The sequence below is a fragment of the Cryptotermes secundus genome, unplaced genomic scaffold (genome assembly GCF_002891405.2).
Source record: "Cryptotermes secundus unplaced genomic scaffold, Csec_1.0 scaffold1368, whole genome shotgun sequence".
Taxonomy (NCBI): domain Eukaryota; kingdom Metazoa; phylum Arthropoda; class Insecta; order Blattodea; family Kalotermitidae; genus Cryptotermes; species Cryptotermes secundus.
This window is the reverse complement of record NW_019733850.1, coordinates 86,968-103,630: the sequence shown is the minus strand read 5'-3', so window position 1 is coordinate 103,630 and position 16,663 is coordinate 86,968. Positions and strand designations below refer to the sequence as shown.

The 16,663-nt window shown below is 42.4% G+C and overlaps 1 protein-coding gene across 1 annotated transcript; it reads left to right on the top strand.

The window, feature by feature from the left end:
* Positions 1 to 2,876: 2,876 nt before the first annotated feature.
* Positions 2,877 to 10,987, top strand: LOC111868325 (farnesol dehydrogenase). Its single transcript, XM_023858878.1, has 7 exons — positions 2,877 to 2,984; positions 4,201 to 4,352; positions 5,407 to 5,575; positions 6,421 to 6,550; positions 8,559 to 8,685; positions 9,234 to 9,362; positions 10,762 to 10,987. Exons 2-7 carry the CDS (start codon positions 4,221 to 4,223, stop codon positions 10,795 to 10,797), a joined length of 723 nt encoding a protein of 240 aa, XP_023714646.1. The 5' UTR covers positions 2,877 to 2,984; positions 4,201 to 4,220; the 3' UTR covers positions 10,798 to 10,987.
* Positions 10,988 to 16,663: the final 5,676 nt, after the last annotated feature.

The following is a 16,663-nucleotide window of genomic DNA, read 5'->3' as shown; positions in this document are numbered from 1 at the left end:
GGGTGGTATGGACTGGATTCATCTGGCTCGGGATAGGGACAAGTGGAGGGCTCTTGTGAATACGGTAAAGGATGTTCTGGTTCCATAAAATCATGGAAAATTCTTGAGTGGTTGCACAATTGGCAGTTTCTCTAGAAGGTGCTCAGCTCCACGAGTGAGTGAGTGAATTTCATCCGTACCTAAAACATCTGTCCGACCGCGAGATAACGAAGTAGTTCAGAGGCGTTTCTCGGCAACGGCTCGGTAAACATGTTCCCGCGGCAAAGGATATGCATGCAAAAATATACGTACGTTTGCAGACGGTGTTCTATATGCGGTCCCTGCCGCGGAGTTACAAGGAAGATAACTGGAGCAGCTAAACCAAATCTATGAAGAAAAGAGACGGTTGGAAGGGAGTCGACGTCCACAGAAGACTTGACTCCGGAAGCAGAGAACTAATTATTGTTAAAAGCCCTTACAAGGCAACTACTTGTGAAGAAAACTGTGGGATGGAAAAGACTTGTAACGTGTGGAAATCATCATTTGCGCTGCAATTATATGTACGCAATTAGGCTTTGCGTGCTAAAGTGGTCAATAAATCCAATATCAAGTGCAAACCCGTCGAGAATCACTCGATGCTACGTGAAAATATTGTGACGTGTATGAATTATCTTTATTGTTTGTATCCTGTTATGTATTAATGTATAGTATTATCATAGTTCGCCAAAACAACAAATTCGTAATAAAAAAATCAAATATTACTACACGTATATTAATATTTGTATATTTGTGCGTTATGCATACGTTTCGATCCAGCTTAGTAATCGTCAGGCAAATTTTCATGAAACATGCAGTCGTATTGAACTCTATTGCTAATATAAATCCATATTAGCGTTCATAAATATAAATTTCATTACAAATATGAATATGAATTTTAAAATATATAAACCTAACTCAGAAATTAAAATCGAATTAAAATTTTGACGGCCTATGACGATGCATCGCGAAGAAGAGGGGTGGGTATTCAGGGGGTCTGCGTTGTTTTAATTACGTACACACATGGTCTGGGAGTTTTACGCATGCAAATGGTGTACGAGTGTGTTCTATTTCCTTTTGATGTCTTCAGTGATGGAGATAAATTATTTTGTGTATACTGTTCTGTTTTTTGCACAGGATAAAAAGCCTTCTCAGTATCAGAGAGTGGTTGGGCCCCCTCTGCGGTTCTGTTTGCTCACAACAGATAACTCTTGTGTTATCTTCTCTCCTTCGAACACCGAGTTTCACAGTTATGACGAACGATTTTTCATCTTGCAAAATCTTACTCATTACAGTAAATTTTAAGAAGCATGACAGAGTCCCTTAAATATCTCCATAACATTCAAGAATTACACGGAGAACTTCGAGCCGTACCCAATATGTCTCCAACACGTTGGTTTCTAGCTCAATATTAACGCGGCTCACGGTCCGAGGGAATTCTGTCTTCATTCGCAGCGGAAGCTTAAAAATCCCGAGCAGATACAGAGTCTAGCAGGATCGCTATGGACTCTCTCCCAAGTTATCAGGGTGGGCTGTTGTTCATGCTGATATTGCTCTTGCATCTTTACACTGTGAGCACGCGGGCAATGTTTAAGACGTTTCGGAAGTTCGTGGTGTTTCTATGTTCATGATCGAATTGAGTAGGGAGGTTGTTCATGTACGCATAAATTTTCTACGAGGTATGGTTGCAGTTAGACCCTGAAGATGGAGGCAGCATTTACTTCCGAAACGTAGGCAACACTGCCCACATCCTCAAGATGTGAGGATCCAATATCAGAATAAACACAAGGGTCCAGTTTTTACGTGGTGTACACATGGAACGTTTCGGGTTTTCGTGTCGGGTGAAATACTGCTGGGCCTCGCCAGCACAGCCATTCTTGGTTCCCGTTCCGGCGGGAATGATAACATTTTTGTGTATCTCGACTCTGGGAGTTGTTCAACCACTCTCACGGAGTTTCTGGAATATATACATAGAGTTTGATTTGGTCTCCGTCAGGTGAACCGATGCTGCAACGAAATTGAAGCCGGGAACACCTTCCGAAACTTGCCGCCTTTGGCATAAGTGTCAGTAGCGAATTGCGGCAAAAATAACACACTGTTAGGAAAGGTATCCAACATCACTCCCTTCCGATGAGTAATACCTGCTGTTACTTTTGTATTTTTTTTTTCGCCCATACAGAACCTACAGAAATGGGTGTGAAACTTGGTCTCTGACATTAGGGGAGGAATCAAGACTAAGGGTGTTTGAAAGCAAACTGCTGAGGAGAATATCTGGATGGAAAAGGGATGAAACAACGGGAGGTTGGAGAAACTACATCATGAGAAGCTTCATAACTTCTACTCTTCGAAAAGTATAGTCAGAATGCTCAAGTCAAAGACGTTTAGATCGGCAGACCATGCAGCACGAATGTGGAGAAGAGGAATCGACCTAAGATATTACTGGGAAAGACAGAAGAAAAGAGACCACTAAGAAGACCAAGACGTAGGTGGATGGAAAATATTAAGACAGATCTTAGAGACATAAGATGGAATGGTATGAATTAGATCGATTTGACTCATTAGAGGGCTCTTGTGAACGCGGTAATGAACCTTCGGGTTCCATACTATACTGGGAAGTTCTTGAGTGGTTGCACAATTCACGGCTTCTGAAGAAGGTTTCAGCTCCATGAGTGACTGAGCAGTGCTGACTTGCATTTTACGCGGTGACAAGCCTGGCTTGCGTAACAGCGTGACTTGCATTGCAATAAAGTTGAATGTTTCATTTAAGTTGTATAGGAGAATAGACCTAGTTAACAGTATCTGAATTCCATCAGAGGGCGGTATGTATATAAGAGATGAAGGACCCTGTTTTAAACAGTCTGCTTCACGGAGGGCAGCTGAAAGCAAGTTTCGCGTTACACTACCGTGCTCACCACGCCTGGAGCTACTGAGTTAGAACTTCACTCCTGAGTGACGAAATTTTCCTGAGTGTGAGTGTCTGAAATGTGTTTGTGTACCTAATATTAAATAATATCACAGTGGTAACTTTCTTTCTAAATTGTTTCTATTTCTCAGGCGTCTTTTAAATTGTTATTGTTACGGCCGATGATGTGCAACCTCTATCCTTAACAGACGTGTGTGTTCAGATTTTGCGGAATAAAAGGTACCAGAAATAAAATCAGCAAGAGAAAGTATGAATTGGCGACATGAAATAATACGTACGTGTCTCTACACATCCACTTCCCCATATGCGTCACGCCGTAGTGGTTAATTAGTTAAGCACGTAAACAGTACATAATATGGCAGCATTCATTATGTGTTATCGTAATTTATTTGCAAAATACGACATGCAGCGGCCGTATTTATCAGTAATTTCCGGTATGGGTGGGGATAACTACCGATCCTTTGGAGCTAGCACGTGAACGTCCGCATGAAGCTACATCACAGCACGGATATCTAGCTGTACATTAAACAAATCTTGTGTAAAATAAAAATCAATATCGTGACTCTGCGAGACTTAAACTATACGTTAGAAAAATTTACAGCACTGCAAACCCTCGTCCAAAGCGTTATTAGATTCATCAAAAAGGGCTCGTGAGATAAATCTGCACTGGATAAATATGATGCTTTACAGGTTTAATTTCCTCACATCAGTGCGGCCGCATATTGGAGACTCTTACATACAAATAAATGGCCATACTTCAGTACAGCTTGAGAAATATAACGTTAGTAATAATTTGTGGGAATAACTATTTACCTCCACTCGGCACGGCGGCCACTGATTGGCCAATTATAGCCAGCCCCGGGTGATTATGATGATGGAGAATTTGGTGGAATGAAGATTGGCAGAGGAAACCGAAGTACTCGGATAAAACATGCCCCAGCACCACTCTGTCCACCACAGATCCCACTTGACCAGACCCGTGATCGAACCCGGACCGTCGTGGTGGGACGCCAGCGACTAACCACTTGAGCTATGGCGCGGTCTACAAATAATCACTTAGTTTCCACTGAAATAACATGGGGCTTATAGAGAAGGACGTCTCCAACAAGCCTTTTTTCAGGGAGAACGTGTTTACCGAGCCGTTTACTAGCAAAGAAAGGGTATACACAGACAGGGAAGTTGCAGCGTCATTATAAGACGCCACAAAACTTCCAGCGTCCTCTCGTCAACTGTTACTAAATACAGTTAACGTATGCTTACAGGACACACTGTATACAGAAGAATGGAGCGTTGGTCAGGTCGCGTTGCCGTGGTGACAGGAGCCAGCAGCGGTATTGGAGCAGCCATCGCTGCAGAACTGACAAAGAAGGGGCTCAAGGTGGCAGGACTAGCACGCAGAGTCGAGAGAGTCGAGGTATGTATGAATATTTTTATAATATCCAGTATCATAATGTCATACAGACATCTTTCTAAATTCGGCAGAATTCAGCAAGCTATAAGCCAACAACGTTGCCACGTGTCACAGCCGTGGCAAAGCGAAAAAACAGAATGTTCCAGAAAACAGACCTTCCCCAGTGTAAGTACACGTACTGGTGAAGCGTGTTCAACTGCACGGCCCCCTCGGTCACCCGATCTTGCACCGGGAAACTTCGTTCTGTGAGGTTACGTAAAGAAACACGTGCATCGCACCGTCCACTATAAACCCTTAATAAACTGCAAACACGGAATTTTGCAGGTGTTGCCGCCGTTAGGATGGGACAGATGTGACTCCACTGATGTTACACGAGGACATCACAGAACAAATTTGTGGAAGTGATAAATGCTCTAAGAAAAAAGTCGAATACAAGGAACTTTTCGTAATAATTTATACTTGTCTGACATAAGTTTACACTATTGTGCAATCAAATTTTGAACCACTGTGTAAAAATTTCAAATAATCATTTTTCTCCCCCACAAAACGAACACTGTCTCTCTTGAGCAACTGATACTTATACAGGTGGTCAAATAACTTCCCCCGTCTCCCATGCGAAACCGTGGGATCCCGACCAAATTCACAGTCTCCAGTCACTGGAGCCCACCCCCATCTGCTGCGCATGTTCGCACTGCCAACAGATGTATCTATATAACTACAGCCACACTACATTAACGTGAAGGAAGAGAAGGAGCAATGGGAACACGATTGCCAAAGAAGAGGGACTGGAAACAGTAACACAGAAGGGGCTGAAGAACGTAGTGACGCGATGGTTAATGTAGAAAATCAAAATTTTCCTCTTCAATTTTCAACGGCATTGTGTGTATGTCATGTTATTAACTGCCAAATGATGAGGTCATCGTTCAGTCACTACAGACTGTAGAGGCAACCTGAAGATATTAAATATCAATACAGATTTAACCAATGCCATGTAAATGCAAATTGGCCCTTCTTTGTTTTGTTTTTTTTTTCAATAGTGATTGCTGCCATGTTTCAGGAACTGGCCAAGTCTCTCAAGTCAGCGAAGGGCAAACTGCATGCGGTGAAATGTGACGTCACCAAGGAATCAGATGTTCAGGCGGCCTTCAAGTGGGTCAAGGCCAATCTCGGAGGAGTGGACATCCTCGTCAATAATGCTGCTGTAGCGTATACTACCCCTCTTACTAGTAAGTCTCCATAGCAACTGTCGATAATTTAGACATGTAAACTGACTTCATGGAGCTGAGCCCTTCTTAAGAAGTCGACAGTTGTGCAGACACTCATGAACATCCCAACACTTATGGAACCCGAGTTTTCATTGTAGTGTCCACAAGAGTCCACCATCGGTCCCTATCTTAATCCAGATCAGTCCAGTCCACACGAACCCATTTTATTATTATGTATCCACATAAGATTTGGTCTTCCTAATTCCCTTTTTCCTTTTGGCTCTCCCACCAATATCCTATATGCATTATTTTAAACATGTTGGGCTGTTTATTTAAGAATTGTATTATGAAGGCGCACAGGAGCTGGGATAGCTCCCATAGCCCCCATAAATTCATTGAGTAGGGTTTAATTAGTTATGCCCAGAGAATAAATTAACTCAACAATTAAATGTATAAGAGAATGAAAGTATGGCTCCAAACACTGTGAACCTCGGCACAAAGTGGAGGTAAGTAGCTAACACCACCCTCCGCCACTTTACACCTGAAGAAGAAACCATCAGTATCCAAAGAACTAAAGATGGGGTGGGGTCTAGATCTGCTCTGGAAGCCTTGCCAAAGAAAACAATCCACGCTTGCTTTAGGATCTCACAGCAGTGAATGTGATGAGTACTATGTTCTCAGATGTGGCCGGACTACAAGGCATTTCGCGCCAAAACACAGTTCTCTTTCAGAATAATCTCTGATTCCGTCGTAAATTCATATCTTCATCCCCGTTTTTCTGTGGCTCATTTAATTGTGATAAATCAGAGCGAATTTACGGCGTGGTTACATGAGAAACCTTTAACGTTCGCATCTTTCTTTCCCAGGTTCACCAACAGAAGAACTTAAGGGTATGTTGGACCTCAACGTGCTGGGTCTCAGCGTGTGCACCAAAGAAGCGCTCCAGTCCATGAAGGAGAGAGGAGTGGACGATGGACATATCATACATATCAACAGGTGCGTCAGGCAGATGTTGTGAATTGTAAGTTAAGTTGCCTTTCTTGTCAGTCGAGTTCAGATGTTCACTGGCCTACAGGTAACGTCGTACGAAATCGTTCACGATCCACAGGTAATCGTGTTTCCAACTGCATCTGACCATACCGGCATCTCACGGTGAAAATCTTAAATCCCTTACTAAGAGTTTTTAATAGGAAAGGCTAGAAAACTTCGCTCACATTCGACAGAACAAATGTTCCCTCACAAGAACTAGAAGTTTCTTCTGCTCTTGCAAACATGCCAACCGAAGTTTCAAGCACCAACACATACAGCTCTTTTCCATAGAAACTGGCTCTTTAGGCATCTTATTGAGCAGAAGTTACTGCTGCTTTTCTTTCCACGTACAAGAAGCGTTCAGTATTTTTTGCACTCATGACGAAGCAGAAGGAAATATATATAGTTGAGCCGTTAGTGACCGATCCTCGCCCTTCTGAGGCTGAAATTGCTACTCTAAAGTTGAAAAGGTATAAATCTCCAGGAAGTGGTCAAATTGCTGCAGAACGCATTCAAGCAGGAGGTGAAATATTACATTAGACACATAAGCTATGTAAGATTAGTTTTATTTTTAATAGGGAAAAAAATCTGATCAGTTGAAGAAGCCTATTATTACACCAGTTCACAAGAAGGGTGATAAAACTGACTGTAGTAATTATCGTGGTATACCACTCCTACAAACTACATACAAAATTTTATCCAATATTCTTCTCTCAAGGTTAAGTCCATATATAGATGAAATTATTGGGGGGTCATGAGTGTGGGTTTCGACGTAACAGATCAACTATTGATCAGATTTTTGCTTTCGTTAAAAATGGGAGTACCATAAGACAGTACATTAGCTATCTGTAGATTTCAAGCTAGGAATGAAGTATTTTGCAATAATCTGATAGAGTTTGGGGTACCCATGGAACTAGTTAAGGTGATTAAAATGTGTTTAAACGAAACGTATAGTGAAGTCCGTATAGGTAAACATTTGTCTGATAAACTTCCTATCCAGAATGGTCTAAAACAAAGAGATGCTTTATCGCCACTGCTTTTCAATTTCGCTTTAGAACATGCCATAGGAAGGTCCAGGGAAACCAGGTGGGACTGAAATTAAATGGAACACATCAACTGTTAGTCTATGCTGATGATGTGAATCAGCTGGGTGATAATGTAGATACCATAAAGAAAAACACAGAAACGTTAATTGATGCAAGTAAGTAGGTTGGTCTAGAAGTAAACACAGAGAAAACTAAGTATATGTTACTGTCTCGTCATCAAAATGCAGGTAAAAAGAAAATGACAAAGATAGGGAACAGATGTTTTGAAAATGTGGCACAGTTCAGATATTTGGGAACAACAGAAACAATTCAATATCTGATTCAGGAGGAAATTAAGAGGAGACTAAATTCGCGTAATGCTTGCTACCATTCAGTCAAGAAACTTATATCTACTCCCTTAAAAACACAGAAAGTATAATATACAAGAGTATAATTTTGTCTGTGGTTCTGTATGGGTGTGAAAAATAGTCCCTGACATTAAGGGAAGAGCATAGACTGAGGGTGTCTAAGAAAAGGGTGCAGAGGAAAATACTTCGATCCAAGAGAGATGAACTGAGAGGAGGTGGGAGAAAACTGCACAATGAGGAACTTTATAACTTGTACTCGTCACCTAGAACAATTAGAATGATCAAGTCAAGGAGCATGAGATGGGCACGATATGTAGCACGAATAGGGAGAAGAGGAATGCATATGGGATATTGGAGGGAAAGCCAGAAGGAAAGAGACGACTTGGAAGACCAAGTCGTAGGTGGGTGGACAATGTTAAAACAGATCTTAGAGAAACAGAATAGGGTGGTGTGGTTACTGCGTTGATCTGGCTGAAGATAGGGACCAGTGGAGGGCTCTTGTGAACACGGTAATGAACCTTCACAAATAATGTGCCATCACAATCTGCGTACAGCTCATTATACTTTACTTCTGCAACCCAGCATCCTCGGCCATATACCTCCAGGAGATATGTTCGCCATGTATGGGGCCACCAAACATGCGGTCACCGCGCTGACAGAGGGACTCCGACGGGAACTGGTCAGCCTCAAGTCCAAAATCCGTGTTACCGTGAGTATAAACCGGAAAGGATTCTTATCTTAAATTTGTCCTAAATTTTGGAAACATGAAATATATTTCTCATTTCTAATGACGCCATCGGGTTTTCTGAACTCACTTCAATTGCCGGATTGTAAATATAAGCACTCTGTATCACAGACTGGCATTCGTTAAGTAACCGAATTGACGTTGTCATCCTAACATTTTCAGCTGAGAGTGGAAACAGATAAGAGTTATGTTTGAGCTGTAATGTTCTGCTTAGAAAGGAAGGCGATACAGGAAACCCAGAAGCTCTATGTTCCAAAGTGTAAGGATCTACGGAACTGACATTACTACGTTTTATCCACATGAACTTTATCTAAACGTTTACAAGTTCGCTGTATCTGCATTACACATACCAATCGGTGAATTCTCTCTAGTGATATAAAGATCTTTATTTTGAGAAGCGCAAAAAAAATCTCTGGATAAAATCGAACAGTTCTTGAAACTTGAAGCAAATGGCACACGGACGCTTAGTAACCACTGTACTCTAAATGCTCACCTAATTTTTAATGTTACAGAGTGTCAGTCCTGGACTGGTGAGGACAGAAATGCCTCCCCAAAAGTTTTTGGACACCTTACCATCCCTGAATCCTGAAGATATTGCTGATGGTGTCTTGTACGTTCTGGGTGTTCCACCTCATGTTCAGGTTTGTTCAGCTTTCAGTAAATTAATCTTGATTTTGAATGCAATGGCAGTGTGTTGAAATTCAATATACACAACCAAAAGCAGGCAAAGTACACCTCGGTTCGGATTATTCGGAACTTATTCAGTAATTCGACAAGCTTCGTCTCTAAGAACAATCTTCAGAAGTTGCCTTTTATTTCTGTGGGTCACTACGAGGCTGTCTGTAGCTAGACTGTATAGCGGCGAATGGTAAGACAGCAAATGATTGATGAATTGGAAGTATCTGGAAGATCCTGCAGGGACCCCATGCAAAACTTCAGTCGGGATAGGCGAAGTTCCGGCCACCAATACGTGCAGTCATCTTGTTATAAATCTCTATAGAAGGGAGAACCCTCTGCTTCTGCTGATAATCGAATCCCGGTGATGGAACCTGTGTCAAGAAAATTGTCTTTTGGGACAGTGCCACTGTTTCAGGGGCACATCACGCCTCAATCTTCTATCTTCTACCGTGAAGATGGAAGCAGCAAGTTTCCCCAAACTATCATCACGTATCTAACGAAGAATTGTAAGGCGTCATATCAAGGAAGATTATTCTCTTAATGCTCCCGACTTTGACCATCTCAACTCACACAAATAATATTGATCCTACTACTGCCATCCGTTGCAGGAACTTGCCTACTGAGACTTGTTGTGATACTACAAAACAGAACCATTCCACCGTTTGAGAAGTCTTCTCACAGTTACTGTTCCTTCAGGCCGATGAAGAGGAACCCTTTTCGGAATCCTGTCTGAGCCCATACTGTCAACACGGTCATCCCGAAATATTATTTCTTCTTCCATAAATTTCGTAATTTGTGGATCTGCAGTTGTCTCAACATTTCCTCGTTCATGTTAAGAGTTCTGAAGCTTTCCGGCGTGATGTTCCCTTTTTGGCTTTAAAAAATATCATGACCTCAGTTTTTTACTGATATACGTGTAACTACTGATACACGAACACAAAGCTTAGATAGTATGAAAGTAAACATGTGAAAAAAATTCAAGTTATTAAAATGAAAATGCTGCACGGCGTTCTCTATTTGGTGAAGGATAGCATCAAAATGATTGAAATCTAATAGCTCTAACTCCTTAGTACCTGAATTAATAATTTCGACACGTGCTTACGGAAGAGGTGAGCTAGAAATGACTATTTTAGCTGAATTTGCTGACATTGAAAACCCATTTTCTCCTATGGCCTCAGAACCTACAACCCGCCTTACAGCCCTTCTTTGCACACCGTTAAGGCACAACTCTAGGTGTGAATCACTGGTCTGGAATACACTGCGGATATATAAAATCATAATAAAACTTATCAGTAAAATTGGTGTGGCAATTCCTCACATTTCCAAACCATGTATTGATTTGTAATGTTCTCTTCTTTACAGATACACGAACTGACTATACTACCGGTTGGACAGTAAATATCCTGGACACGCTTCCCCTGCGTTGGTAAAGTAATAATGTGTTATGCCCAGTCGAGTTTTGTAATTTGATTTTATAATAACTTCTTGTCTTGCAACTGAATGTAATTCTAAAATGCCAGAATTGTTAGTCATAGAAATGCAGTTTATCCTGTACAAATAAATAATAAAAGGCGATATGTCCTAGGCAGCATGGCCTTTAACAGAAACGAGATAATTACCATACCAACCTTTCTCCTCCTACAGTTATATTTATCTAGATATTAACGTTTGTGACCTTCAAGAATTCTCCATCAGTCATTCTCCGTGTTATTGAGGTTCTTTGCATTGCGCACCCTGGGTGTTTCGGCAAGCTTACGGTATAGAAGACTTTGCTGAAGAATTATATCGCCGTGTAGTCCGTTGAAGGCCAACCGAATCTTCGGAGGAATGAGTCGTCACCATCCTCAGGGTCGAAAAGTATTCAGAGTAAGAAACAAGCGTGAAAGTATGTCAGTTCACGAACTACACGGCGCTGAATACGGAACACAGAACTGTTCATTACCGCAGATATAGCAAACACATCCTTAATAGTCCTCTGTTTGAATTTCCCCCTGGAGAATGAATACCAGAAGCGCCGAAACCAGAATACGCTAAGTTTCTAACAATAACGTGACGATCTACGTCACAAACTTCCTGCCGATGACGAATCCTCGTTCCCATAATCGTTATATGCATTGTCTGGCACAACAATGCACCATTCAATTAATTTTCTCTACTCCATAAAAATCTATGTAGTATGTATCAACATTAAGACCCATATATCTTTAATATCATCGAATGTAGGCTTACACACGTGTGTAGCTTGTTGCTTGCTTGGCTTATTCTATGAAGATCGTGAACACGGTGGCAGGATATTCATCTGAAACGTCAATATCACGTGGTGCTCTTCATTTAGAATTACAGGCGCTGTTTTACCATCTCGTTTGAAAGAAAGTTACTAATTGAACTGCTCTGGTAACATGTTTATGGATCACACTGAGCACCTGACTGCTCCACTTTTAAAAAGAAGATCGTTACTCTTGACCGACATCCGCAGTCAGTCGGTGTGAGGGACGAGAGCTGGACAGGCGATAGAGCTGAGAAGAGGACATTTACAGAATTACTCAGGTAGGAAGCGTTCAGTACCGTACAGCTATGCAACCGACACATGACGTAATATTCGAGGTCTAAGGGGACGATGAACTGTGTAGTCTGTAACAACCATTCAGATAACCTGCTGCGTCTACCTTGACCTGAGGAGAGAGGATCTTGGTCCAGGTATCATTCAGCCTTCCACCCTGAAATTTTTTATCATTATTTACTGCTGGGGTGAGACTGAGTCCACTTGGTATTGCGGTCACTCTTTTGGCCTACTGTACCAGCCCCAGATGATGGATATTGGTGATTGTGGAGCACACGGTGGAGTGAGAATTGGCAGGGGAAAACCCTAGTTACTCGGAGAAAACCTGCCCCAGTGCCACTGTCTAACACAAAACCTACATGACCTAACCCGGGCTCGAACCAGGGCCGCAGAGGTGGGAAGCCGGCGACTAAGAGCCCGATCTATGGCACGGTCCTACCCTGAAGTTAGAGGCAAGAGGTTGTTTCGAAAATTCTGTAAAGACCTACCACACTACACGGTGTCATATACCAGACCACATTAATCTCGATATTACTCCAGTAACTGTAATAATTTAATGGTGACAATGTTAATTTACTAAATATTATACATTAGGGAACACCACGTTTCTGCCAAAAACTAGTCATCTTCAGTTTCAAACTACGCTACTTTATTTACGTACGTTGGGCACTTCAGTTTTATATGGAACTTTCTTAAAGGTAAAGCTATCCCTGTAATTGTCCGTCCAGGCCACTAGCGTTGTGAGACGTCGAGGCTCTAACGTTTTCTAGACAACCGGCTCAGAGATGGCGGTGAGGTTTCAGCCCATCACACCCAGGAAGGTTCCTGGTACTCATTTCTGTTAGAGGCTGAGTCGACCGCAGGACTACAGTGCGGCTGGCAGGATTAGGTCAACTGAAAAATCCAACGGCCTCACTGGGTATGGAACCCGCGATATTCCGGCCTGTAGCATAGTGCCTCAACCAACTATTAGTTTGAAATCAACGAACTAATAAAACTGTCTAAGTAATTCCTCATGAAGACTAATAACTTCCGGGATGTGACGCAGTGCAGTCTTGTACCGAGCTACTAACGTTTCGCTTCTTATTCAAGACACGACATTAAGAAGTGGGGGTAACAAGGGTATAGGTACAAAGAAAATGGGAGAGGAAACTGGTCTCTAGGGGCCAATGGAACATAATGGCTGCCGAAAGGGCGGGGCCAAACTTCTGCGGATAAACGTGATCAATGAAAATTTTATGAAAAGGTTACGCTGCAGTATGAGCACATCACGTACATGGACAGAGAGCAAAACGGCGATGTAAAATGAAAAAAAAATAAAATAAAATTATTATAGGCACATGAAACAAATTCTCCAAGTATAATTAGAATGATCAAGTCAAGGAGGAAGAGTTGGGAAGAACATGTAGCACGAATGGGGGAGATGAGGAATGCATATAGGATATTGGTTGGAACGTCAGAAGGAAAGACACCACTAGGAAGACCACGGCGTAGGTGGGTGGACAATATTAAAATGGATCTTAGAGAAAGAATGGTATGGATTGGATTGATCTGGCTCAGGATAGGGACCAGTGGAGGACTCTTGTGAACATGGTAATGGACTTTAGGGTTCCATAAATGCTGTGAAATCCTTGAGTAGCTGCACAACTGGCGGCTTCTCAAGAAGGGCTCGGCTCCATAAGTAAGTAATGTGAAATAAGGCACGAGAATTTTAATTGAGTTATGAATTCGGCTCTAAATCCATGTTATTCCACGCGAACAGAGCCGTAACAGTTTGATAAGCTCCCCAGTGAGTTATACCACGTGGCTAACAGACAATGAAACAGAAAACTTGAGTACCGTTAACTAGAAGGGCAGGGTACGACAGACAAAGAAAAAGAGAATAAAGAAATGCAGATTTTTTAAATGAAGTTTTACTTAGAGAAAAGTGGACCCGATCATTAGTAAAAACTAGTTTTGGGGTATGTAGAGCACAGCTTCCTTTCTCCGGGCTATAAATATTACAGTAGAAACTCAGTTATTCTCTTATGATTGACAGAAAATGACGCGCAGAAGATAAAATTCACCTGTTAACTGTTTAAGCACTGCGCCATGAAGACGTATGGGCAAAACGATGTATAGATTGACGTTGAACTTGGCACTAGTTGGAGGTGAACGGTCAGCTCTATGCCCCGGCTGCTTTATCCCCCGGCAATATAGCCCCCGGTACCCATCACATACGAGACTGTGTGGGCCCGAGAACTGGTTTGGACAATGTGGAGAGGAGAAAAATCTTGCCCATATCGGGACTCGAACTCCGACACCTCGGTCGGACGCACAGCATACTAAACGGATATATCGGTCATATATGAAGATAAATAAAACACTCAAGTTTCACTCCCAACTGTAACTGTATCATTTCCATAGCTTCCCCAATTTCGCACAGAGCTTGAAGAACAAACTTGATTTCTCGCGTCGGCCGTTTCACAACTCACTATATCACGGACACACGTCTGAATAAAGAGACATTATCTACAATAAATGACAGAAAACGACACATTCACGCCAGAAAAATGAAGTCGGCACACGGCACTTCATAAGTCACCTGCGTACAGTCGCTTTCCATTCATTCGTATAGTTATAATAAATCCAGTAAAAGGTAAACCTATCCCTGTAACAGGCTGTGGAGGCCCATAGGGCTGTGAGACGTCGAGGCTGTCACATTTTCTAGACACTCAGATCACAGATGGTGGTGAGGTTGTCAGCCTTACGCGCTGACAGTCCTTTACTCCCAGCAAGATTCGTGGGACTCATTAGAGTCCCACAGACTGTAGACAGATTAGAGGCTGAGTAAACACCAGGGCCATAGTGGGGCTGGAAGGATTAGGTGAATAGAAAGACCTTATGACCTCATTGGGAATCGAACTCAGACCTTCCGGCTTGTAGCATAGTGTCTCCAGCAGCTACGCTACCGCAATAGATCCAGTAACAGAACTTTTGATCGGACTAACAGAACTCGCACAAAATATAAACGCCGAACTTATCTTCTTTACAGTTTAGGGATATAAATATTTCTATAAATAGACAAATGTTTCATGAGGCCTGTCACACTTTCACACTGGGATAACAAATTTCGATTCCTTTGCCCTTAACTCGGGCTTCCCTCTTAAATTACTTTCCCTATACTATAGAAAAAGGTAAAAAGGTAAATTTATCCTTGCTATTAACTAATTAACCACCACCACATGACGACGCATCGGGGAGTGGAGGTATAGTTCGATAATTCCTGATCTCGGCACAAGATGGAGTGATAAGCTTCACGTCCTGGCCGCTTTACCTCCTGGGAAGAGCTCCCGGTGCTCGTTAGGCAGTATGCTATGTGGGCTCCAGAGGCGCTCGAGACATTGCGCAGTAGAGAAAAATCTCTTGCCCTTTCCGAGAATCGAATCCAGGCCGGCCAGCCCGTAGGCCATCGCTATACCGACTGAGCCATCCTGCCTCCCTACAGCATAGAATTCGTTTATTATATGAGTACATTAAAATATCAAGGGGCACGCGGTAGCGTAGCTGGTTGAAGAACTATACTACAAGCCGGAAGGTCGCGGGTTCATTACCGACGAGGTCGTTGGATTTTTCAATTTACCTAATCCTTAAAGTGGCACTATGGACCTGAGGCCTACTCAGCCTCTAACAGAAATGTGTACCAGGAATATTCCTGGGGAAGTTTCTGGAAAGTTTCGAAATGTGGTGTTGGAGAAGATCAGTTGGACCGATTATGTGAGAAATGAAGAAGTGTTCAGAGTCAGTGAGCAGAGGAATATCCTACACGAAATAAGAAAACGTAAGGCTAATTGGATTGGTCATGTTTTACGCAGAAACTGCCTTCTAAAAGAAATTATCGAAGGAAAGATAGAGGGGCGGATAGAAGTAACAAGAAGACGAGGAAGAAGAAGTAAGAAGATGCTGGATGACCTTGGGAACAGAAGAGGATAGTGTCATTTGAAGGAGAAAGCTCTAGATCGCATTAAGTGGAGGAATTGGAAGAGACTGTGGACCTGTCGTCTTGACAGATTACTGATGATGATGATGATGATGATGATGATGATGATGAAATGTGTGGCCGGCGCGTAAGGCTGACAACCTTACAGCCATTGTCCAGAAGATGTGGGAGATTGCTGCGTCTTTTCGCTTAATCCGACCAAATATTCTCCTCAGCGGAGCCCCTAGTCTTACCTGATTCCGTTTTTGAAACTGTGTACAATGTTATTTTCGTCCTCTAACTGTGTAAACAAAACACTTGAAACACCATCTTGAAAGGTCAAGATAACGACTTCTCACCACAGAACACAGTTCCTTTCAACAAGCTATTAGTCCTTGAGTTACTCAAGAAGTTTCCCGTCTTTTATACAACCCGACCGGTCAAGCTGGCTCCATCGGTAACGCTTTTGACACGGATTCGAAAAGTGCCCGGTTTCCGTCTCGGCCAGGACACCGGCTGTTCTGACCAAGACTTTCTGTGGTCTTCCTAGGTCCCTCAAAGCGAATACCAGGCTACTGACTTAAAATCATCCACGGCCGCTTCAATTCACACCCTTTTCAAATAATCATTCATTTAATCATTATATCATACGATATGTACGGGGCTGGACATCCGAGGAGGTCAGAGTTCTAGTCCCGGTAGGGTCAAGAATTTTTCCTCTTCATATCGTCCAGACCGGCTCTGGG

What these genes read in the sequence shown, in the direction of transcription:
- LOC111868325 (XM_023858878.1), top strand. Translation starts at nt 4,221, where the DNA reads ATGGAGCGTTGGTCAGGTCGCGTTGCCGTGGTGACAGGAGCCAGCAGC. An exon ending in GTATACTACCCCTCTTACTA is followed by an intron (nt 5,576 to 6,420) that starts GTAAGTCTCCAT and finishes TTTCTTTCCCAG; the next exon opens with GTTCACCAACAGAAGAACTT. An exon ending in AGTCCAAAATCCGTGTTACC is followed by an intron (nt 8,686 to 9,233) that starts GTGAGTATAAAC and finishes TTAATGTTACAG; the next exon opens with AGTGTCAGTCCTGGACTGGT.